Below are 17,738 nucleotides of genomic sequence, written 5' to 3'. Positions count from 1 at the left end.
AAACCCAGCATAACAGACAGAGACTCTCAGGTAACTGTCCAATTATCTGCAGCCCAGAATTGGGTCACTGGATCATCTTGGAGTCAAAGACCACAGGCCTCACAGATTCCATCTTGGAAAAAGTGTTGGCTTACAGAGCTCATGAAGAGATGACCCCACCTTTAAGGCTGATTCTGTTCTTTAAAGATTTTTATACATTGTATGCCATATAAATTGTAAATATTCTATAGAAATGAAATGTACATAATAACATTTTTTATCCATATTCATAATAAATTAGAAATACCTGTATTTGTCCTGTTTCTATTTGACACTAAATCAGAAACACACTACATTTCAGGAAATCAGCTCACAAATGGATTTGTGAGTCTGCAGCACTCTTATACAAATCAAACTGCCTCTAAGGGCCCCAGATTTCTGAGAGATGTTTCTCAGTGCTGCCTAGGCTATTCTGAGTTTTCTTTTAACTGGCACTCAGCATCAACTTTGCATTTTTCATGGATCCATAAATATTTAGGCTACAGTGGTGACTGATCTTCTTGAATGACTTTGTGCACAGACTGGAATTTCCCTTAGCTCTAGAGAGCCAAAGTTGCTGGGGCACTTCTCAGAGGTAACTCCATATCTTCCATGGGGAAGGATGAAAAAACATGTGACAGTAAGAGCCAGGACTGAAACACAGACCACACACTTCAGGTTCTGGGCTGCTGGCCATGTTTAATTTTGGACTGTTGGTGCAGCTTATAGTAGTCAGAAGCTGATGCAGCCTGGTTGCCCCACTTGGGGCCCAGAGGACAATGAAAGCCCCTCTCCCTCCCTACCTGATAGCAGTAACAGCCCTGGAATCTCTTTGATTTCACCTCTTTATTTTTTAGGTTGTGACAGCTGGGGGATTGGATGAACACGGCCCTGAACACACTGTTCTCAGTCCTTCCCTGCCTTTATTTCCTTGGGGTTTCCTCTACTTCAACAAAATGTCTGTTCCACAGAACACTGCTGATGTGTGCTTCACAACTTTCAGTGCATTTATGAATACTTCTATTGTGTAAAACACAATAATTTAAAAACTCACTTCAACATGTCTTACCTTAATTTCCAGAACATTTGGGTTGCCTCTTGATATGAACAATGGCTTTTCAAAATGCTTAAATACAGGATTATTTACATAATCAAAATCAAAGTACAAAGAGCTGACTCCATCAAAAATAAAAAACACTTTGGTTACGAAGGGTGGTTGAAGGTTGAAGGCTTTCAGGGAAGGAGTTGTGCAGCAGATTATCTCTGAGCTAGAGCGGTGGCTACATGCCTATAAGAAAGAAAGAAAGAATTGGAGTAAGTAAGTGCATAGGAAGTAACTGATGAACATAGCTGTTCTTTAACAATATACATATGTTGAAAAAATAAACACCAGAGGTCTTGTTCTTCTTTAACCATAGCAAAATCCTGAGCAGGGCTCCACAGTGTTTGTTTAGAGTTGGGAGAAAAGTGTAAAAACTCAATGGTGTTTGCACTCTTGTTGAGGAAATGTTCAAGTAAACAAGCTTCCTGGCCTGATTGTTCACAGTGCTTTTAAAGTAAATATTTTGAAGATAATTAGTGGAAAATGATTTCCAATGCCAAGGACCATCAGGAGGCTACCCCTTCACTGGGCTGTACTGGGACACAAAGCAGCCATAACTCAGCTTATCCAGCCTATGTAAGAGTGACTACAACATGGACTTCTCTTCCTTTTATACTACAATAGCAAGGGACCAGAGGAGAAGGTAAAAATAGGCCCAATGCGTCTGATTGAAATAGTGGAAAACAAAAGTAAAGCGCTGTTTACTCACGGTGCAGCTGAGCTGCTGTGTTTCCACCTGAAGGGAACTATGGACTGTGTGAGAAAGTGCTTTAAAGCCAACACTACTGTGGGAATTTGGGCCATGAAAGTTCAACAAAGCACATCTTCTTTCTAAAAAAGTACGTGTAAGACTCTGGAAGTGTGGCATTTGGTGCTTAGGTGCGCTGGTGTAATACAAGTCCCTCCTGGGACTGCAGGACATGCTTCCCTCTGTATCTCCCCACAAGAGTGGGGATGAGATGTTTGCACCTCAGTGCCATGCAGAACCTGGCTGGAAACAGGTATGAAGCCACTTTTTCCCCATGCTTGCATTTATTGTGACTGAAGGCATGCTCTGGACCAAGCAGTGCTTCCCAGGGGAAAGATGCTGGTATGCTGCATGCTTCAGAGGACCTGTCAGGAAGTGCTTTGTGCCCTGGAGCTGTGATCCAGAGCCAAATATCTGGCCAGGGTGCTTCTATCCATGCTGTACCACTTTGACACAGGTCTCTTGAGACAGATGGGATGGGCCCTGGTCCTCCCCAAAAGGATTCCCGTGCTGCAAGCAAGACAGCTTGATCTGAAGCTGAGTTTGGTCAGTTTATAGGGACAGCAAGAATCCTTGCAGGTGGGATTCATCCAGCCTGCATCCAGTCACCTGCACTAGAGTCACTTGTCTAAACTCCCTTACAGTCAACAGAGGGAAACAGGCTCACCTCGAGGGAAGTTCATCTGATCTGTTTTGGACAACAGCTTTTATTAGATGAACAGCACTCCAGAAGGGTCAACTTTTCTCTCCTTACTGTAGAGGTTTCTAGATGACTAATTGGATTATAATATCAACAGCACATCTACAAGCAATGATGGGAGGCATGGTGGGTGCTGGGCAGCACCACACATGCTGCAGAGTGGCTCTTTTGCTTTTGTGTTGTATAGGCCTTGTGCAGGTAGTTCCCTGTACACTGTCCCAGACATTACACTTTTTTTTTTTTTTTTTTTTTTTTTTAACAGAGTGGCTGACGTGGCCCAGTGACAATGGGGTTTATAACCTAGTCATCATAAATCTTACATTTGTTCTACAAGAAATTTCCCTGGAAACCCAACAGTGCTGTTGAATACTTTTGTACCTCTATAGAGGGACAATATATATATATATTTTTTTTTTATGTTTTGTTTTGCAAATTAAATTGGTTCTCATTATAAAATGCTGCCTGAAGAAGCTGTGAAATTAGCTTACATTTGTCTGTAATATGCTAGATTAATGCAATGTAATTTTACTGTGTGACATAACAGTTCAAGGTGGATCAGTTATATATTCACATTAACTTGAAAATAGAATTAAATTAGATATCAGCACTTTTTCACCATAGCAATTCATGTTTCTTTGCATAATATTATGAAATCTTAAATCTGTCCAGAAAAACATTTTTAAGGCTCTGAAACTGAGCATTAGTCTTTTAAAGCTCTACTGCAAGGTCTACATATCTGTTAACCATGAGTTCTGTGCTCAGTTAAATAACTTGGTGTAGCTCTCAATGACACTAGGGGGACTTGCACCCATGAAACTGGTTAGATTCCTAGCACAAATTCTGAAATATATGTGCACCCTCCCATAAAAACAAGGTAATCTGTGGGACACAAGTCAAGGCAGATTTTTCCTCCATTTGCTTACAGTATTAGAGTATTTTTGTCATTCCTTGATGTGCACCATTTACCATATCTCATGCTTTGTTATGAGATGCCATGGATCTAGAACTTCATTTGAATTGGTATGGTAATAGTAAGGTGCATCATTAGTATAATGTATGATCAAGTCATGTTTTCCCATGATATATGAATATCTGTAAAGTTATCTATCATATTGTGTCGATTCTAAAAAGATATTGCTAAAATATATAATTATAAAACCAAATATGTCCTAGGAAATCATTATATTTATTTGATTAATGTAAATTCATTAGTCTTTTTATCTACTGTAGAGTAGTGATGTCCGTTAAATGAATAGCAGTGGTATTCATAACTTTGTTTGTGGCTATCCATTAGAACCAGATACTTTACTTTATCAGGCTGGTCTCTGAAGAGGATGCTTTCAGAGAATGATAAAAATCTAATAATACTCTTTGGAGGGGATGCAATGTGACTGATTGGTAAGGTCAAGAAAAATCTTATTTACAATGCCCTTATTGGTACGTGATTTGACATGACATTTTTACCTTGAAATTGGTTTTAGCAATTGAAGAATATGATGGTTTAGTTTTCAAGAAATATTGGATTGAGGATCTATAAGAAAAAAACTAACTCAATCTATTGCCTACTCAATTAAGATACTGCCTATCACCCAGCACCTTTAACTTTTATTTAATTAGACTTTAAAGTACATTCCCTTTAAAAGCTAAAGCTGTGCTCTTCCTGTGAACATAATCTACATCGAAGGACAATAAGGAAGAAAAGATGTAAAAATTATGGAACATTTCACAAGCATAAGTAAATACTATACCCCAAGGGGAATAATAATCCATTGCACAATGCATATGACTCATCACTTAAAGGTATGTATTCTTGCTTCATTTGTAAAATATGACCCTTGAGGCAATTAATTCAAACCTGACCTACAGAATCTGAACTTCGGTGCCCAATTCAATTTTTTTTCATCTGACACAACAACAGGAAAAATATGAGGGAGGATCTCAGAGCTCCAAAGGTCTCCCAGCAACTGACCCAGATAAGAGAGGGGCAGTCAGATGTGTATTACAGGATCTGTAGCAGTCAGACAGGAGAAAAGGACCAATTTGTCCTTTTATAAAAAAATCTAAACTTTTGGAGTTCCAGTGAGAAATGAAAGATGAATGAGGTTAAAGTCAGACTGGGAGACTGTCCAGATGTCTCTGCCAAAGGATGATTTCTCAGAAGAGAGATGGGAAGTCAAGTCCAGCTTGAGGAAAACCCATTCAGAAAGCTTTTATGTGTAGGTGAGAAACTGAGCAGTGACACTCAATCAGGATGTCTTGAAGATTTTTCAGAGGACTCATGGGCTTTTGCTGTCATTTCAGGTTGTGCAAGAAATGGTACTAATGGTTCAGTACCATTTTTATCCTAGTTGTGTTGCTGGATGAAAGCAAGGGAAATGGTACTTCCAGTCTGTGAGATCACTGGACCAGAAGGTAGAGTAAACCCTTCCTTTCTACTGAGTCTGAGGGCCAGCCCTTCACACAACATGACCGATACTGACTGGGAGCCCAGTCTCCTCTGTGGGTTTGGGATGGTTAACGTGCCTGACAGCAGTGCATCCCAGGGACCCCGACGAACTCGCAACTTAGACTCTTAACTGACACCTGTCACTGGACTGTTTCCTTTGCGAGAGGTGTACATGAGATACAGATTCAGCACAGAAAGGCCATGGTTTCCCTTCATGAAGGAAATCTTTTCTGGGCTTCTGGGGCAGCTTCATGACACAGAGTCAACATAACTGGAAGATCTGACCCTGAGCATGTTTGGATACATAATCAGGAATAGCTTCAATAAGCACATGCTCACCATCCACAGTTCCCAGGGAATTTCTTCTCTCATTATTTAACAGATCTAAGCTAGATACTCTCAGGTGAATTCTGGGCAATTTGATGGGTATTATGAATAGAGATTGTTAAGGGACTTTAAATGTAGAAAAAACTTCAGGGTATTTTAAAATTCTCCTGTAGCACAAAAGGAAATGGCATCTAGCAGGGAGTAATTAAGAAATACTAAAGATTATTCAAGAGGGTACTTACTGAAGAGATAATTAAAAGTCTGTGGAAAAGAGTTGATCTTGCATAGTTACAAGGTTAGTTGTTGTTGGAGATCATTCATTAAAAGGTGCTTTTCCCTAGGTTTGCAACCTTGGACATCTTGGTAGATTCATAGAAGGGATTAAGCAGTGGGAATATATATCTGAATTAATTAATGGATGGAACATGCAGCAAAGGATCCCCAAATGACAACTGATTTGTTACTGGGAAACCAGTGCAAAGTACAGGCTGTCAAAGAGAAAATACTGTCCTCAAGAGCTTCTAGCAGGACTTATAGCAGAAGTTAGAAGGTACTTATTTTGTAAATAGGCTCCTGATCAAATATCATCCCAAACCATGCCAGGCTTTTATACAGGCACATTACAAAGAGAGTGGCAGGAATAAGCTGCTTCTTTCCTTGTGCACCTCACACTGGAGCTGAACACATGAGCATAAGTGAGAGGGTTAGGGCATCCTTATTCATTATCTATAGCTCTTGGGAAGAATAATTTATGCAGAACTCCCCAGATTCGTATTTTTTTGTTCCTAATCCGAACAAATGGTCAAAAGAACTAATGAAACAGAAATTAAAAAGAACACATTGCAAGTGCTGAAACATATGGTTCAATAACTGTAGAACATTTTTTTCACTCATGTTGAAATACCAAATTTGAAGAAGGCAAGACATATTATTTTGATAGTGTTAGTGGAATGTAATATAAACACAATTAGTGTGAACACAGTATTGAATAATTTCAATGAAATTTAAATAAATATGAAAAGAAAATGATAAAATTGAAGCAAGGACTCTTTACCTTATAGAACAGGAAATTTCAGAAATACTGAACTGCAAGCATGACAGCTGATATAGTCAACTTAGAATTGTTAAAGAATTATAGAGTGGGTTGGGTTGGAAGCAACCACAGTCACTTCTGCTCAGACCTGTATGGCCTGTGAACAGCAGAATAGTTAAGCAACAACCAGCCCCAAACTTAAATGTTTCTTCTACTGGCTGGCATATTACAGCCCAAACTTTTCAATTCCAGTGAAATTGCATTTCTTACAGGGAGTTGTTTTATAGAAACTCATTTACCAGCTCATCTCTCACACTGTGATGGAAAGAAAGAGGCAGAGGAGAACAAATGCCCCAAGGCATGCAACTCGGCTCTGCCCCTTCAGGCTTTGGGATGCAGAGCACCCCTTACAGCTCCTGCTGCTCATAGCAGTAACCCTCCACTCACACTGTGACTCCACTGGGGATCCAGGCCACAGTTTAGCCTGGTGGAGTGAATTAAGGGTTTGGGGACAAAGAGATGGCAGCAAAAGGAGAGAGCTCTTTTAATTCAGATGCTACCAGTTTTAGGCAAATGAGAGGGTATCTGGGAGGTGAATGAGAAATGAGTAGGAGAATGAGAAAGAATGAGCAGAACTCTAAGAAAGAACAATTATCAGGCAAGGTTGGAGCAGCTTGGTTTGTTTAAACTGGAAAAGAGAAAGGCTGAATCAGACCATGGTGCAAGTTAAGTAAAATTAGCAGGAGGGACTGGTAATCTGTTGTTCATGTCCACTGAGGGTTAAACAAGAAGACAGAACATTAACAGCTGGGATTTGGGTTAATTATTGGAAACAAGTCTTTCCAAACCACTAGGTAAGCAGGTAGAGCAGCTCTCTCTCAAACTTGTTTAAGCGAGGTTGTGAAATTTCCTTCACGAGGAGCTTTAATAACATCCTATACAAATATCTGTCAGGCAGTGGTCTGGGTACATTTGCTCCTGCTGCAGGGAAGTAGGCCAGGCTAGGTCTTTGTGGTCCCTCCCAGCTGCACTTTCCTTTGATGCTCTGGGATGTGTTTCACTGCTGGGTTTGGTTTTCCCAAGAGCCAGAATTTCTGAATGCTGACAAAAGCAGCTTCTTGGAGGAGGCTGGTGAGAGAAAACTGAAAAGAAAAAGGGCTAAAAGAACAATTAAAAAAAATGACTCAGTTAACTCTCCTCTCTCAAAATAAGGAAACAAAAAGGCAATTTAACCTCAGCTAAAGGACTTCTTGATCATTTTGTTTTGTATTTCACTGTTTGTCTGGGTTTGGTCTATTCAGGACCACAACCTGTTTTCTCATTTGTTAACGTGATAGCTGCTTATTGCATTGCTCTAAATCCCTGCTGGAAAGAGTCCCTCATCATTATTTGTTTTTGTAATGACTGTAAGAAAGTTTGTTTTTTTTTTGCATAGGGTTCAGAACCTCCCACACAGAATGAGACAGGTTGCAGTATTAGGCATCCATCACCAGCAATTTCCTCACTTGCATAGTGCAACCTGGTTTTGTTACTTTTAAATCTTCTCCTTCTCCCTGAGAACAAATATATTTCCTTGAGAGATAGGCTTGAGGTAAAGACTGGTGGCAGAACAAATGACAAGCAGAGCTGGGCTGCCACAGAGGGAAGCCACTGAGTGCTAGAGGCCTTTAATTTCAACAGAGCAAAATACTTGGGCACTGTCAAAGCATAATACGCTCTTGATTACAATTTGTTTGAGGTTATAGTCCATCCCTTAATACAGGGGGAATGACCACATGCACAGCTTCTTTTATTCTGGGGCAGATTTTTAGAGTTATGTAAAGAGATAAACAGTGGTAGGGGACAGATATCCTCATGCAAAAGGAGGCTGAGACCTGCCTCTTCTTGTATGTTGGCAAATATCATGGACACTGCAAGGTATGAAAGAAAAAGAATAAGGGACATAATTCTGACTATCTACATCCCTGTTGTTTTTTTCAGCAGCAGGTTAAATGGCAGGATGGGAAGAAACCAGTACTCAAAGGAAAGTGTGCTCTCAATAATTGAAGAAAAGAAGAAACTCTACAGCATTCATTATCTAGACTTCCCAGTTACTTTGAAGACAATGGATATACTTCTTTACATTAGATGCCTTCAAATCTGTACTAATTCTAACAGTCTCCAAACACAGTCTTCATGGATTTTGAAGAATACTTTGTTAGAGTGAGAATTTTATCAATAAATATATAAAAAAATATCTAAGTCAGAGTAGGAACTCCCGTGAGTTCCAAATACTATCTACTCTCATTGACTGGGAATCTGACAAGCAAGATGTGCAGAATCAAGTGCTGAAGAGTAGCAATTTTGCATATTCTCCCAGAACAGAGAATAGAGAAAACAGGTAAATTAAAAAGAAAGCTCATATCCATGCAAAGCAAAATCAAAGCAAAATCTAAAGAGATGATTTCAGCAATGATCTTTTACTTTGTAAATCTTTTGCACTTAGAAATAATTGTACTCACAATGCTGAAAATCTATGAAATTCTGAGTTTGGTTGATTTCACCAAAATATTTTATTTCCCAACTCATAGCTAAAGTGTCTTTCTGGTAACACTGAACACTGCGTTTCTTTGCAGGGGCACTAATTTTCAGATTAAAATCTGTACCCATTAAATTACAAGCCATGATTACATCCAGCTCAAATTCAGGTCTTGACACTCATAATATTATACAAATCAGGATCATGAAGAATATTGTGACCTTGAAACTATAAAAGACTGCAGATTTGCTAACATACCATTTAAAATGCTTTGAGCAAACCTAGGTCTAATACTTAGAATTCAGTACAGGAAATATTGTATGATGATCATTAGAAGCAAGCTAAGAATATGAACAGTAGTGTAGCATGTCATAAAGCGTGTAGGTCAATTTAGCTTCAATTAGGCTAAACAGACCATACAGGATGAGAAAATGTCAGAGACAAAAGACGAATGTGTAGGCAAAAGGTTACAGGAAACAGTTCCAGTCCAAGTAGCCAATAAATGTCATCTTTGCCTTATAAAAATTAAAGTACATCACATGACCATATCTGATCACCTTATTTAAGATACTGCACAATATTAACTCAGGTAACAAAAGACGGTTTTGAATTTATCTTCACGAAGAGATTCCCAATTGCAGATGCCCAAACCTTTCTTAATATTTAGTTACTGAATTTTGGCAAGTTAGGAAACATTTACTCCAACAGGTAATTTGTCAATCAGCATTTTTTTGAAAACAATGCTTACTCTTGATTTTACATATTTAATTTTGCTATTTATTTGTTGTTTGTTCCATTTTCCTTTTATATTCACAGTCACCATTTCAATACATTTCCTGCCTATCACAGTAACACTTGAACTTGCTATGTCTTAATAGGAAGTGAATCTGGCATATCTGTATTGTATTGCTTTGTGTTTAATCACTGAATTTAAATTGTGATATAAAAATCTTGTTATTGGGTACTGTGAAAGCCTAATTTATTTGCACCAATTTTATTAGAAACTGTTGTTCTCCTCCCCCTCTAATTTCCAATTTATTGTTGAGTTGTGTTTACGCAAAACTATGTTTCCACTGAAATGTTTTTTGAAGAAAACATCAAAAAATTGGTGGAAGCCCTGAAGTTTCAAGGCAAAAATTGAAGTGTTTCAACTGAAAATTCTGTGCCATTCACAACATGAAGATGACAAGATAACAGATTGTCTTCTCCAAGACTGACTCACCACAGAGAAGTTCATTCCCAGTTTAGGTACAGTAATCACCATCTGAGGAAAGCACACTGAGTTCAAGTTGATTCCCTGAGCTGTGATTGTACTTCCACCACTAGGGAAAATTAAAGAAGAAGAAGAAAAAAAAAAAAGATAAGTAGGATAATGATACATCTGCTATGATAAAGTTAATTACAAATTATATTTTAGAGTAAATGACAACATAAAACCAAAATTAGGGGTATACAGGGTGATGCAAATGCATAGCTCTGAGCAGTAAGATTATTTTTCTGTGAAACAAAATTTACACTTGTTATAACAACTAACCATATACAGGAAAAGAAAATTAATTTTAAATACTGTGGTATGCCAGGATATAAAACAAATGTGTGTGCATTTAAAAGAGAGTGCATTTAATATTTTCTAACTTACTTGTTGCTTTCAGTGGTGCTGAAAAAAGTGTCTTTTTTACTGCTGACATTTTTTTGGCAAAGGCAGATGGCTTGGATAAAAGCTACTGAGACCATAAATATGTCACTTAAAAACACACACATACTATCATACATATATATTCATAATATTTATGTATTGCTGGATTTAGACTATTTTAAAATCCATTTGCTCTCCTGAGCACTGCTGACTTGTCACATTAAATGATTTTTCTCACTAATCAGTGTAATGTCCAGACACAGTGTAGGAGACCCACTTAGCTGTATAGTAGGTATCTCAGCAGGACATCACAGGTACAGTCGGCAGCAGCTAGGAGTTAAATCACATAAAGAACAGAGGTGCCCTTCCCCCTTCTCCTTCACCTCTGAAAGGAAATGATCTGCCCTCTGCAACTGCACCATAATAGAAGCAATTGGCATGGCAGATAGAGATAAAAATGCAATTTCTTTTGATAGATTGCTGCACAGCGCAGCCATTCTTCTTTCATTCATTACTTCTCTTATTTCTAAGAGAAACTTTTGCTCACCTAAGAAAAGATTTGGCTGGATGAATGTTTAAAACAACGGGGTCTTCTCTGTAGGTGAAACGACCTTTCGCATCTCGGCTAGCTTCGTCGATCCCCACCCTCACACGGTAGTCCTGGGGGATTCGTTGTGCTGGAGTGTAGCACTCCACGGTGCTTGCTGATATGCTGGAAGGACAGAAAAGTGCTTGCTTGTCAGCACTGTAAAACACAGATGCTGTTTAAATCATTATCATTTTTAAGCAGCAAACCCACCTAACGATCCGCATTTGAAAAAAAAAAGTCATTGATTACTGCATTGGGTGGTCACATTGCAGAAAATAAGCAAGGTGTGGTGTAGAAACAAGAGCAACACTTCTTAGGTTCCATATTCACCTCAGTTTGACTGACTCACACCTTGCCTGGTGGAAGGCATTTCCCCAGTGCCTGTGACAGCCATGTCAAACCCTGCACTGTGCAAAGGCAGCTTCCAGCCTGGAAAATGAGAGCATGCTCCAGGTTTAAGGAGAATGACTTGTTCTGCTGTAACTGAAAGGTTATGTCTTTCTCCTTCCAATCCACGGGCTTTACTCTGTCTAAAAAAAAAAATCTCAGCAAAAAGGGCTGGCAGGGTATACACTGTCTTTTCAGAGGTGTGCTGCACTGGGTGCACGCTGGCTCCAGACACTGCTGAGGGACAGGCAGGAGAGGATAAGAAGAAGAGAGGAGAGGGTGAAAATTCATGAAGGGCTGGCCAGATACGGCACAGCAGCAGAGTCTCAGGGATATTTGCCTTTCCCTGTTTCTCTCACTTCTCCTGGAAGTCCTTCTCCTATGCTGAGCTCATGGGGTGAGTGAACAGCAGAGGGATGAAGGATCCTGGGGCTTGGAGCACATGGATTGTGGCAACAGGGAGCAGGACACATCAGAGGCAAGGGTAACAACTGACTGGAGAAGAAAATGTAATTCCAGTGGCTGGTTTCAGTGATTTGGGCCAACCCATATCCAGGAGCCTTTCAGGTGAGGCCATTCTCAAAGGATGTGAGCGACCATTTCCAAATCAGACAAGAGGGGCATTTGCTGCCACTCCTAAAGCCTTCCAGGAAGGCTGTGTTCACCGTGTGCTTAGGGGTTAGTGGTTCATCCACAAGTATCTAGAAGTTTCACCGTCTTTTAAAGGAAAAAAGCCCAACTTGTTCTAGCTATGCTCAGAACTGGGTAACACTCCCAAGAGCAAACATCATAGTCAGTTCAGGTAGAGAAACGTATCCTGAAAAAGTACGCAATAGATGCATAGAGCATAGATGTCTCCAGACAATTTTGCTACTGAGAAGGGGGGAGCTGGGAATGCTTACTGGGTAAGCCCCAGGGAAGGTTTGATACCTAGAGGTCCTCCTGACTGAAGCAGATGTCTGACTCTGAGCTGGCAGTCATCGCATCCCCACAGTTAGGTGTCTCAAATGGATCAGATGAATCATTCCCCAAAGGTTCATATATTTGTCCATTAGCTGACCAGCTGAGATGATATCAATAAATCCCATCCTAAAGTATTAAGTAGCAGCTGAACATCTTGGTAGTGATTAAATATCAGTCTTGCATACCTAAATCCCTTTGTTGATTTAGTCAGGAGACTTGGCTGATTTGATCAAGAACATACAATAAATCATTTAGCAGCAAGGAATAAAATTCATCTCTCCTGACTTTAAGTCTGACGTTAACTAATAGGCTGCTGCTTCTCTGCATCCTCTGCAAGTGTGATGTTTCACCACTATGACATTCCATAATCATTAGGAGAGACCCAAAATTTAGACAAATTGCAGGACACCCTGTTTCTGGAACATGGTGGGCCTGATTCTGCCCTCAGCTGTGAAAGTGACCATTTTGTTCACTCCAATGGGAGACACCCTACAGTACCCAACAAGAGGACAAAGCAGGATTTGCATCATGGTAGAGCGGCTATTGAATTCAGAATACTTGACAGCCCATTGCAGAGAATCTGTGTTTATTATTTAACCTTTATATTCTGATAAGATTCAAGGCATTTCCACACATAGCATGTTGAAGGTTCTTGACTGAGCTCCTACTGGATCCAGTTCAGAGCCATACCGAAATTCTGGTTTAGTCCTCAAAACTACTTGATATGTACCAGGAAGTGTCCCAAACTGATGCTATCCTCAGTTAGGAAGCAGACAGTAGCACAGAAATACCTGCTCAGATGCATAGGATACACAGTTCTACATAGGTCTCATGTTGGCCAGGAAGAAATGGCAACCTGCACCCCATGCTCATGGGACGTACACTGGGTGCTGCTGCACAAACAGTAGCTCTGGCTGTAGAGGAGGGGACTGAGCATGTGGGAGTTGGAATGTCAAAAATGATAAAAAAATGGGTAATTTCCAGTCGCTTAGAAGCTGATTTACTGTTTCTCAGTGCAATGTTTTAATGAGGGTAATTAGGCATTACAGAATAAACAAATCTTCCAGGGAACTGTAGTCCTTTCTAGGAAGAATCTAGACATCCTAAATTCAGGACCTAGTCCCGAACTGAATACTTAGTGCAGTCTCTATACTGTGATATGTAGTGTTAAGAGAGGAGAGCAGTGTTTTGTATTCCAAAACATTTTAATCAAGACATTTCAATATTAAAGCCATCACTTCTTTGTAAACACATTACCTTTTCAAGATGCATGGTTTCTCACCAACAAAAATCTTTCTGGATTTTCCACTGTTTAGGTATTTGCCAGCTACTGTTAGCAATGTTCCTCCAGATTTGGGGCCGTAGGTGGGAGAGATACTTGTTATGATAGGATTCTGAGGGGAGTAAAAGCAAGAAGAGAGGACTGTTAAATTATGTTTCCATATTTTCAAAATGTGAAGAGGAAGGATCTTCATACATTTCTTAGCACTTCCAAGAAGTAATAATAAAGCAAACAGAATACAGAATTGCCATACTGGATAGGACTCATGAGGAGTCTTCTTGCAGTTCAAATTGAAGTTAATTAGACAGTAAAGTTTTTAATTATAGCACTTACCACGTAAGAAAATGTATTGAATAATGTTTTTCCATGTCCAACAGAAACACTACTGGATATATTAAAACTTGCATTTTTTGCAGCAGGAACTGTGCATTCCAGCCTTTGGAAAGCAAAGAAAAAAATGGGGTTACTTTTTTTTTTTTTTTTTTTTCCTGGCTTGATCATTTTGTATTAAAATTGAACCACATCAAACTCATAATAATCCAGGATCCATACTGAACAATTCATCAATCTATGTGTGTCAGGATCTTTTCAGAAAAAAACAATCAACCAACTAACCAAAACCAAACAAAACCAACAACAAAAAATACAGCTAAAAGAATTATGGTGTTTAACCATAGCCAGAGAAACTGATTTTAGTATATGAAATGGGTTTCTGAAAAAAGCATGCTGGGGAAAACTAATACCTCCTATTCAATGGTTGATTTGAGTTTTGGAGTTTTCCTTTTGTGTTAGATTTTGGCAGACACAGGATTAGGAAAAATGCTTCCCATACTGATTTGCTGTCTAAATTTAAATATTACCAAAATTTGAACTTTTTTAGCAGTATATGCCAATGAACTACATTACATTTACAGTGTCTTGTATATGAGCTATTCACCTTATAATATTTAGTTTGCATTGAGACTGTTTAGAGCAGCAGTTAGGAGAGAGCTCAAGACTGCTGGAGGATGACCTCTCTGCTGCTATAAACGTGGATAGGGAAGCCATGCTGTGCTTTGCGCGCAGCTTTGTTAGGACACAGCTGAATGCTCTGAATTGAGAGAGGATATTCATTGAACTTACTATTTCTCTGAGATAACAACCAGAATAACCTCCGTCTTGAATTTAAGCAATTATTCCACTGTCTTGAATACACATTCCTGAGGAGGAGGAGAGGTGCTGCAGAGGGTCACGAGCCTCTTGATGACCAAATACTTGCATCTTCTCACATTCCTTTCCAGCTCACAGATCCTCACAGATCAGGAAGATGGAGGTGACGTACCTGAGCCCTACAGGATCCTGGCTGAAGGAACCTGCCACCTTTTCATACCTTTGAATAGTTTCATTTTTGCTGGGTCTCACAAGTGTTGAAGAGCATTTTGCAGGCAAACCAGAATAAGCTGCTGCAAGAGCTATCAGCAGTAACTAGATATACTGGCTCTCTCTTTGGAGCACTGTTTTCATGGGGAATTTATCAAATCAGGGGATTCTTTAACACCTAAATTTTCTGTTGAAACTTCAGAATTGAAGGATGATACTTTTTGACTGAATGTTTGTATCATTGCATAATCTATACCACATAAAGAACATTTCTATAAAGGAAACTTCATATTTTAGGTTACTTACTTGTTTTTGTTGCTAGATTTTGCTTCCAGAGCACAAATTTGTCCTCCAATATGGACTACTGTATTTTTTAATTCAAATCTATTATTTTTGCTGAATCCAAAGTCCCATCCACACAGGGTCAGCTTTGTCCCACCTTCTAAGGGAGCGCTGCTCGGGAGAATCTGTTAAAAAATATTTCGTTACTTACATCAGGTTTTCTCCAACTTCAAATGAAGTTAAAGAATGTGCAAAGGAATAATTTTAGAAAAGCATTTCTTCTGGTAGACTATGTCCTACCATTCATCTTAATTGTTCTTCACCTTTCATTTGTCACATTATGAGCTTTCTCTGACAGTAGCAATAAATAACAAAACCTATACTAGAAAGCTTTGAAGGATAGTGTTTAGGGGCACTGAACAAGCTGTGCATTGTAGCAGTCTTTTAAATCCTGCCGTTCTTGTCTTTCACATCTTATTTCTGGCATGTTAAACATACAATGTACTTATTTTGTTAGAAGCTGAATGCTGAACACAAAAGAGTCCCCAAATGACCATTTTTTGTTAGCTTGATGAAAGTCAGGTTCAGAGCGAAGTAGCTTCAAAGACACCAAAATCCGATATTGCATTGGCTGTGATAAAGTTAACGTGACTTCTGCTATTCTTCCCTTAAATCTCTTACATTTGGTCACCTCTAATTCCGAGTTAAAAATAAACTACCTCTCAGCAACATAGAGACAATCTACAAAGGAAATGCTTTTTTTTTTTTTTTTTTTTTTTTTTTTTTTTTTTTTTTTTCTTCTGTATATTGTAAATTGTCCTGTAAAATATAACAATGGTGGGAAAAATGTAGGAACACTATAGAGGTCTTGCAGAAACTCAGTAAAAGTGCTGGTCAGTACTGCCAGTAAAAGAATAAAAAAGACATTGGTTTAGGGTTTATGGGGACTTTTAACAATACTGCATAATTTTGCAAACGTATCAGTACTACTGGACAAACAACAGAGAAAAAAGACTGAATTTATACTTATGGTCATAGTGCCTGAATGTCTTAGACTTAAGGCTTTAGTGATAGTAATTTTGCCCCTAAAATGTAATACAGCTGTGGCTTTCAAAGGACCTGACTTCATTTTCAAGCTGAAAAGAAAGTGTTTGAGAGATACTTGGCTATTATTTCATCTGGAAATCCAGTAAGACAGCACATTTCTTTTCAACTCTCTTGTAGCTATACTTCCAGACTCTCACAAATGAACTATTGTAGATGGAAAGGCAGCTGAAGAATACTTCAAAAGAATTAAACCATATATTCTATATGGGGAAATTTACTGCCCCCATTAGAAAGCAGACAAAGAGTCTGATCTAAAATGCACTGAAGTCAGTAGGAATCTTTTCTACTTTAATGAGGTTTGGATCAGCTCTCAGTGAGCACAGGAGAGGGAACCTATGCAGGAACAGTGCTTTTGCACAAATCCTATAAAAAAGGAGTGACGCTCACACAGACCTCTGTCGACGAATGCTGTAGCTCAGTGTGGGGAGCATCCTGTGGAGCCTGTGCCATTCCCAAATTTAAGTTTCCCTTCTCTTTTTTTTTTTTTTTTTTTTTTTTTTTTTTTTTTTTTTTTCCTCTTCAGAATCTGGATTGACTTCAGATAATATTTTTCCACTCCACTTAATATCTCAGCACACTATCTATTTTTGGAATTACAAAACTAAAATTGCTCTGTGGGGGTACAGAATGTCTCATGTTTTGTGCAATAATGCATAGACTTCTGGCATTTGAGGAGACTGAAATGTAATCCATTAAGTTAGCAAAATAAGGGGGTTAAAACCAGGCTTCACAAAGCCATACAGAATCAAAAACTAAGGCACTTAGCTGCTTTGAGTGATCTTACCTGCCAAAAGAGACTTGTGATAGCAGCCCATGTGCCTTAACTAAGGGAAAATGAAAGTATTTACTGTGCTCTACAAGCAAATTTAGGAGGTATGACTTCAAAGTAGAGCAAAAACTAAAAGCAAATACAAAAAAGAACCCACCCCTAAACCTGTACATTTGTATTTGAGCTCTCAAAAAATTCCCCTAAAGTGTTTTTATGCACTCCTTTATTTTTACTTAATTTGTTTTGTATGTTGAAATTACTGCATGTCAAGAGTGGTTTCCAAGACTTTTCCTTGGGAGAGATGATAGGAATGAGCAGTGAACCTCCTGGACTTTGAACTGAGGCATTTGGAGGCATCATCTTCACACTTGCATTGTGCAGGTTGTAACAGAAAATAAGCAAAGCCCAAATCATTTATAAATGCTATGAAATTCAGGACTTGAAAATTGTTGAAAATTCTCTCTGGCCAGGA

The 17,738-nt window shown here is 38.9% G+C and overlaps 1 protein-coding gene across 5 annotated transcripts in view; it reads right to left on the bottom strand.

Annotated features, from left to right (window-relative positions):
- MET (MET proto-oncogene, receptor tyrosine kinase) overlaps nt 1-17,738 on the bottom strand; it is a 134,448-nt gene that overhangs the window by 22,496 nt on the left and 94,214 nt on the right. For all 5 annotated transcript variants that reach the window (XM_084513708.1, XM_084513711.1, XM_084513710.1 and 2 more), the window contains 6 exons: nt 15,415-15,575; nt 14,083-14,185; nt 13,725-13,861; nt 11,076-11,240; nt 10,115-10,214; nt 1,088-1,306 (listed from right to left, as the gene is read on the bottom strand). In XM_084513708.1, coding sequence (XP_084369834.1) covers nt 1,088-1,306; nt 10,115-10,214; nt 11,076-11,240; nt 13,725-13,861; nt 14,083-14,185; nt 15,415-15,575 — 885 coding nt within the window. The remainder of the gene's footprint in view (nt 1-1,087; nt 1,307-10,114; nt 10,215-11,075; nt 11,241-13,724; nt 13,862-14,082; nt 14,186-15,414; nt 15,576-17,738) is intronic.

The sequence above is a fragment of the Aythya ferina genome (genome assembly GCF_964211825.1).
Source record: "Aythya ferina genome assembly, chromosome: 1".
NCBI lineage: Eukaryota > Metazoa > Chordata > Aves > Anseriformes > Anatidae > Aythya > Aythya ferina.
The sequence above is the reverse complement of the archived record's forward strand: the minus strand, read 5'-3'. Positions and strand labels throughout refer to the sequence as shown.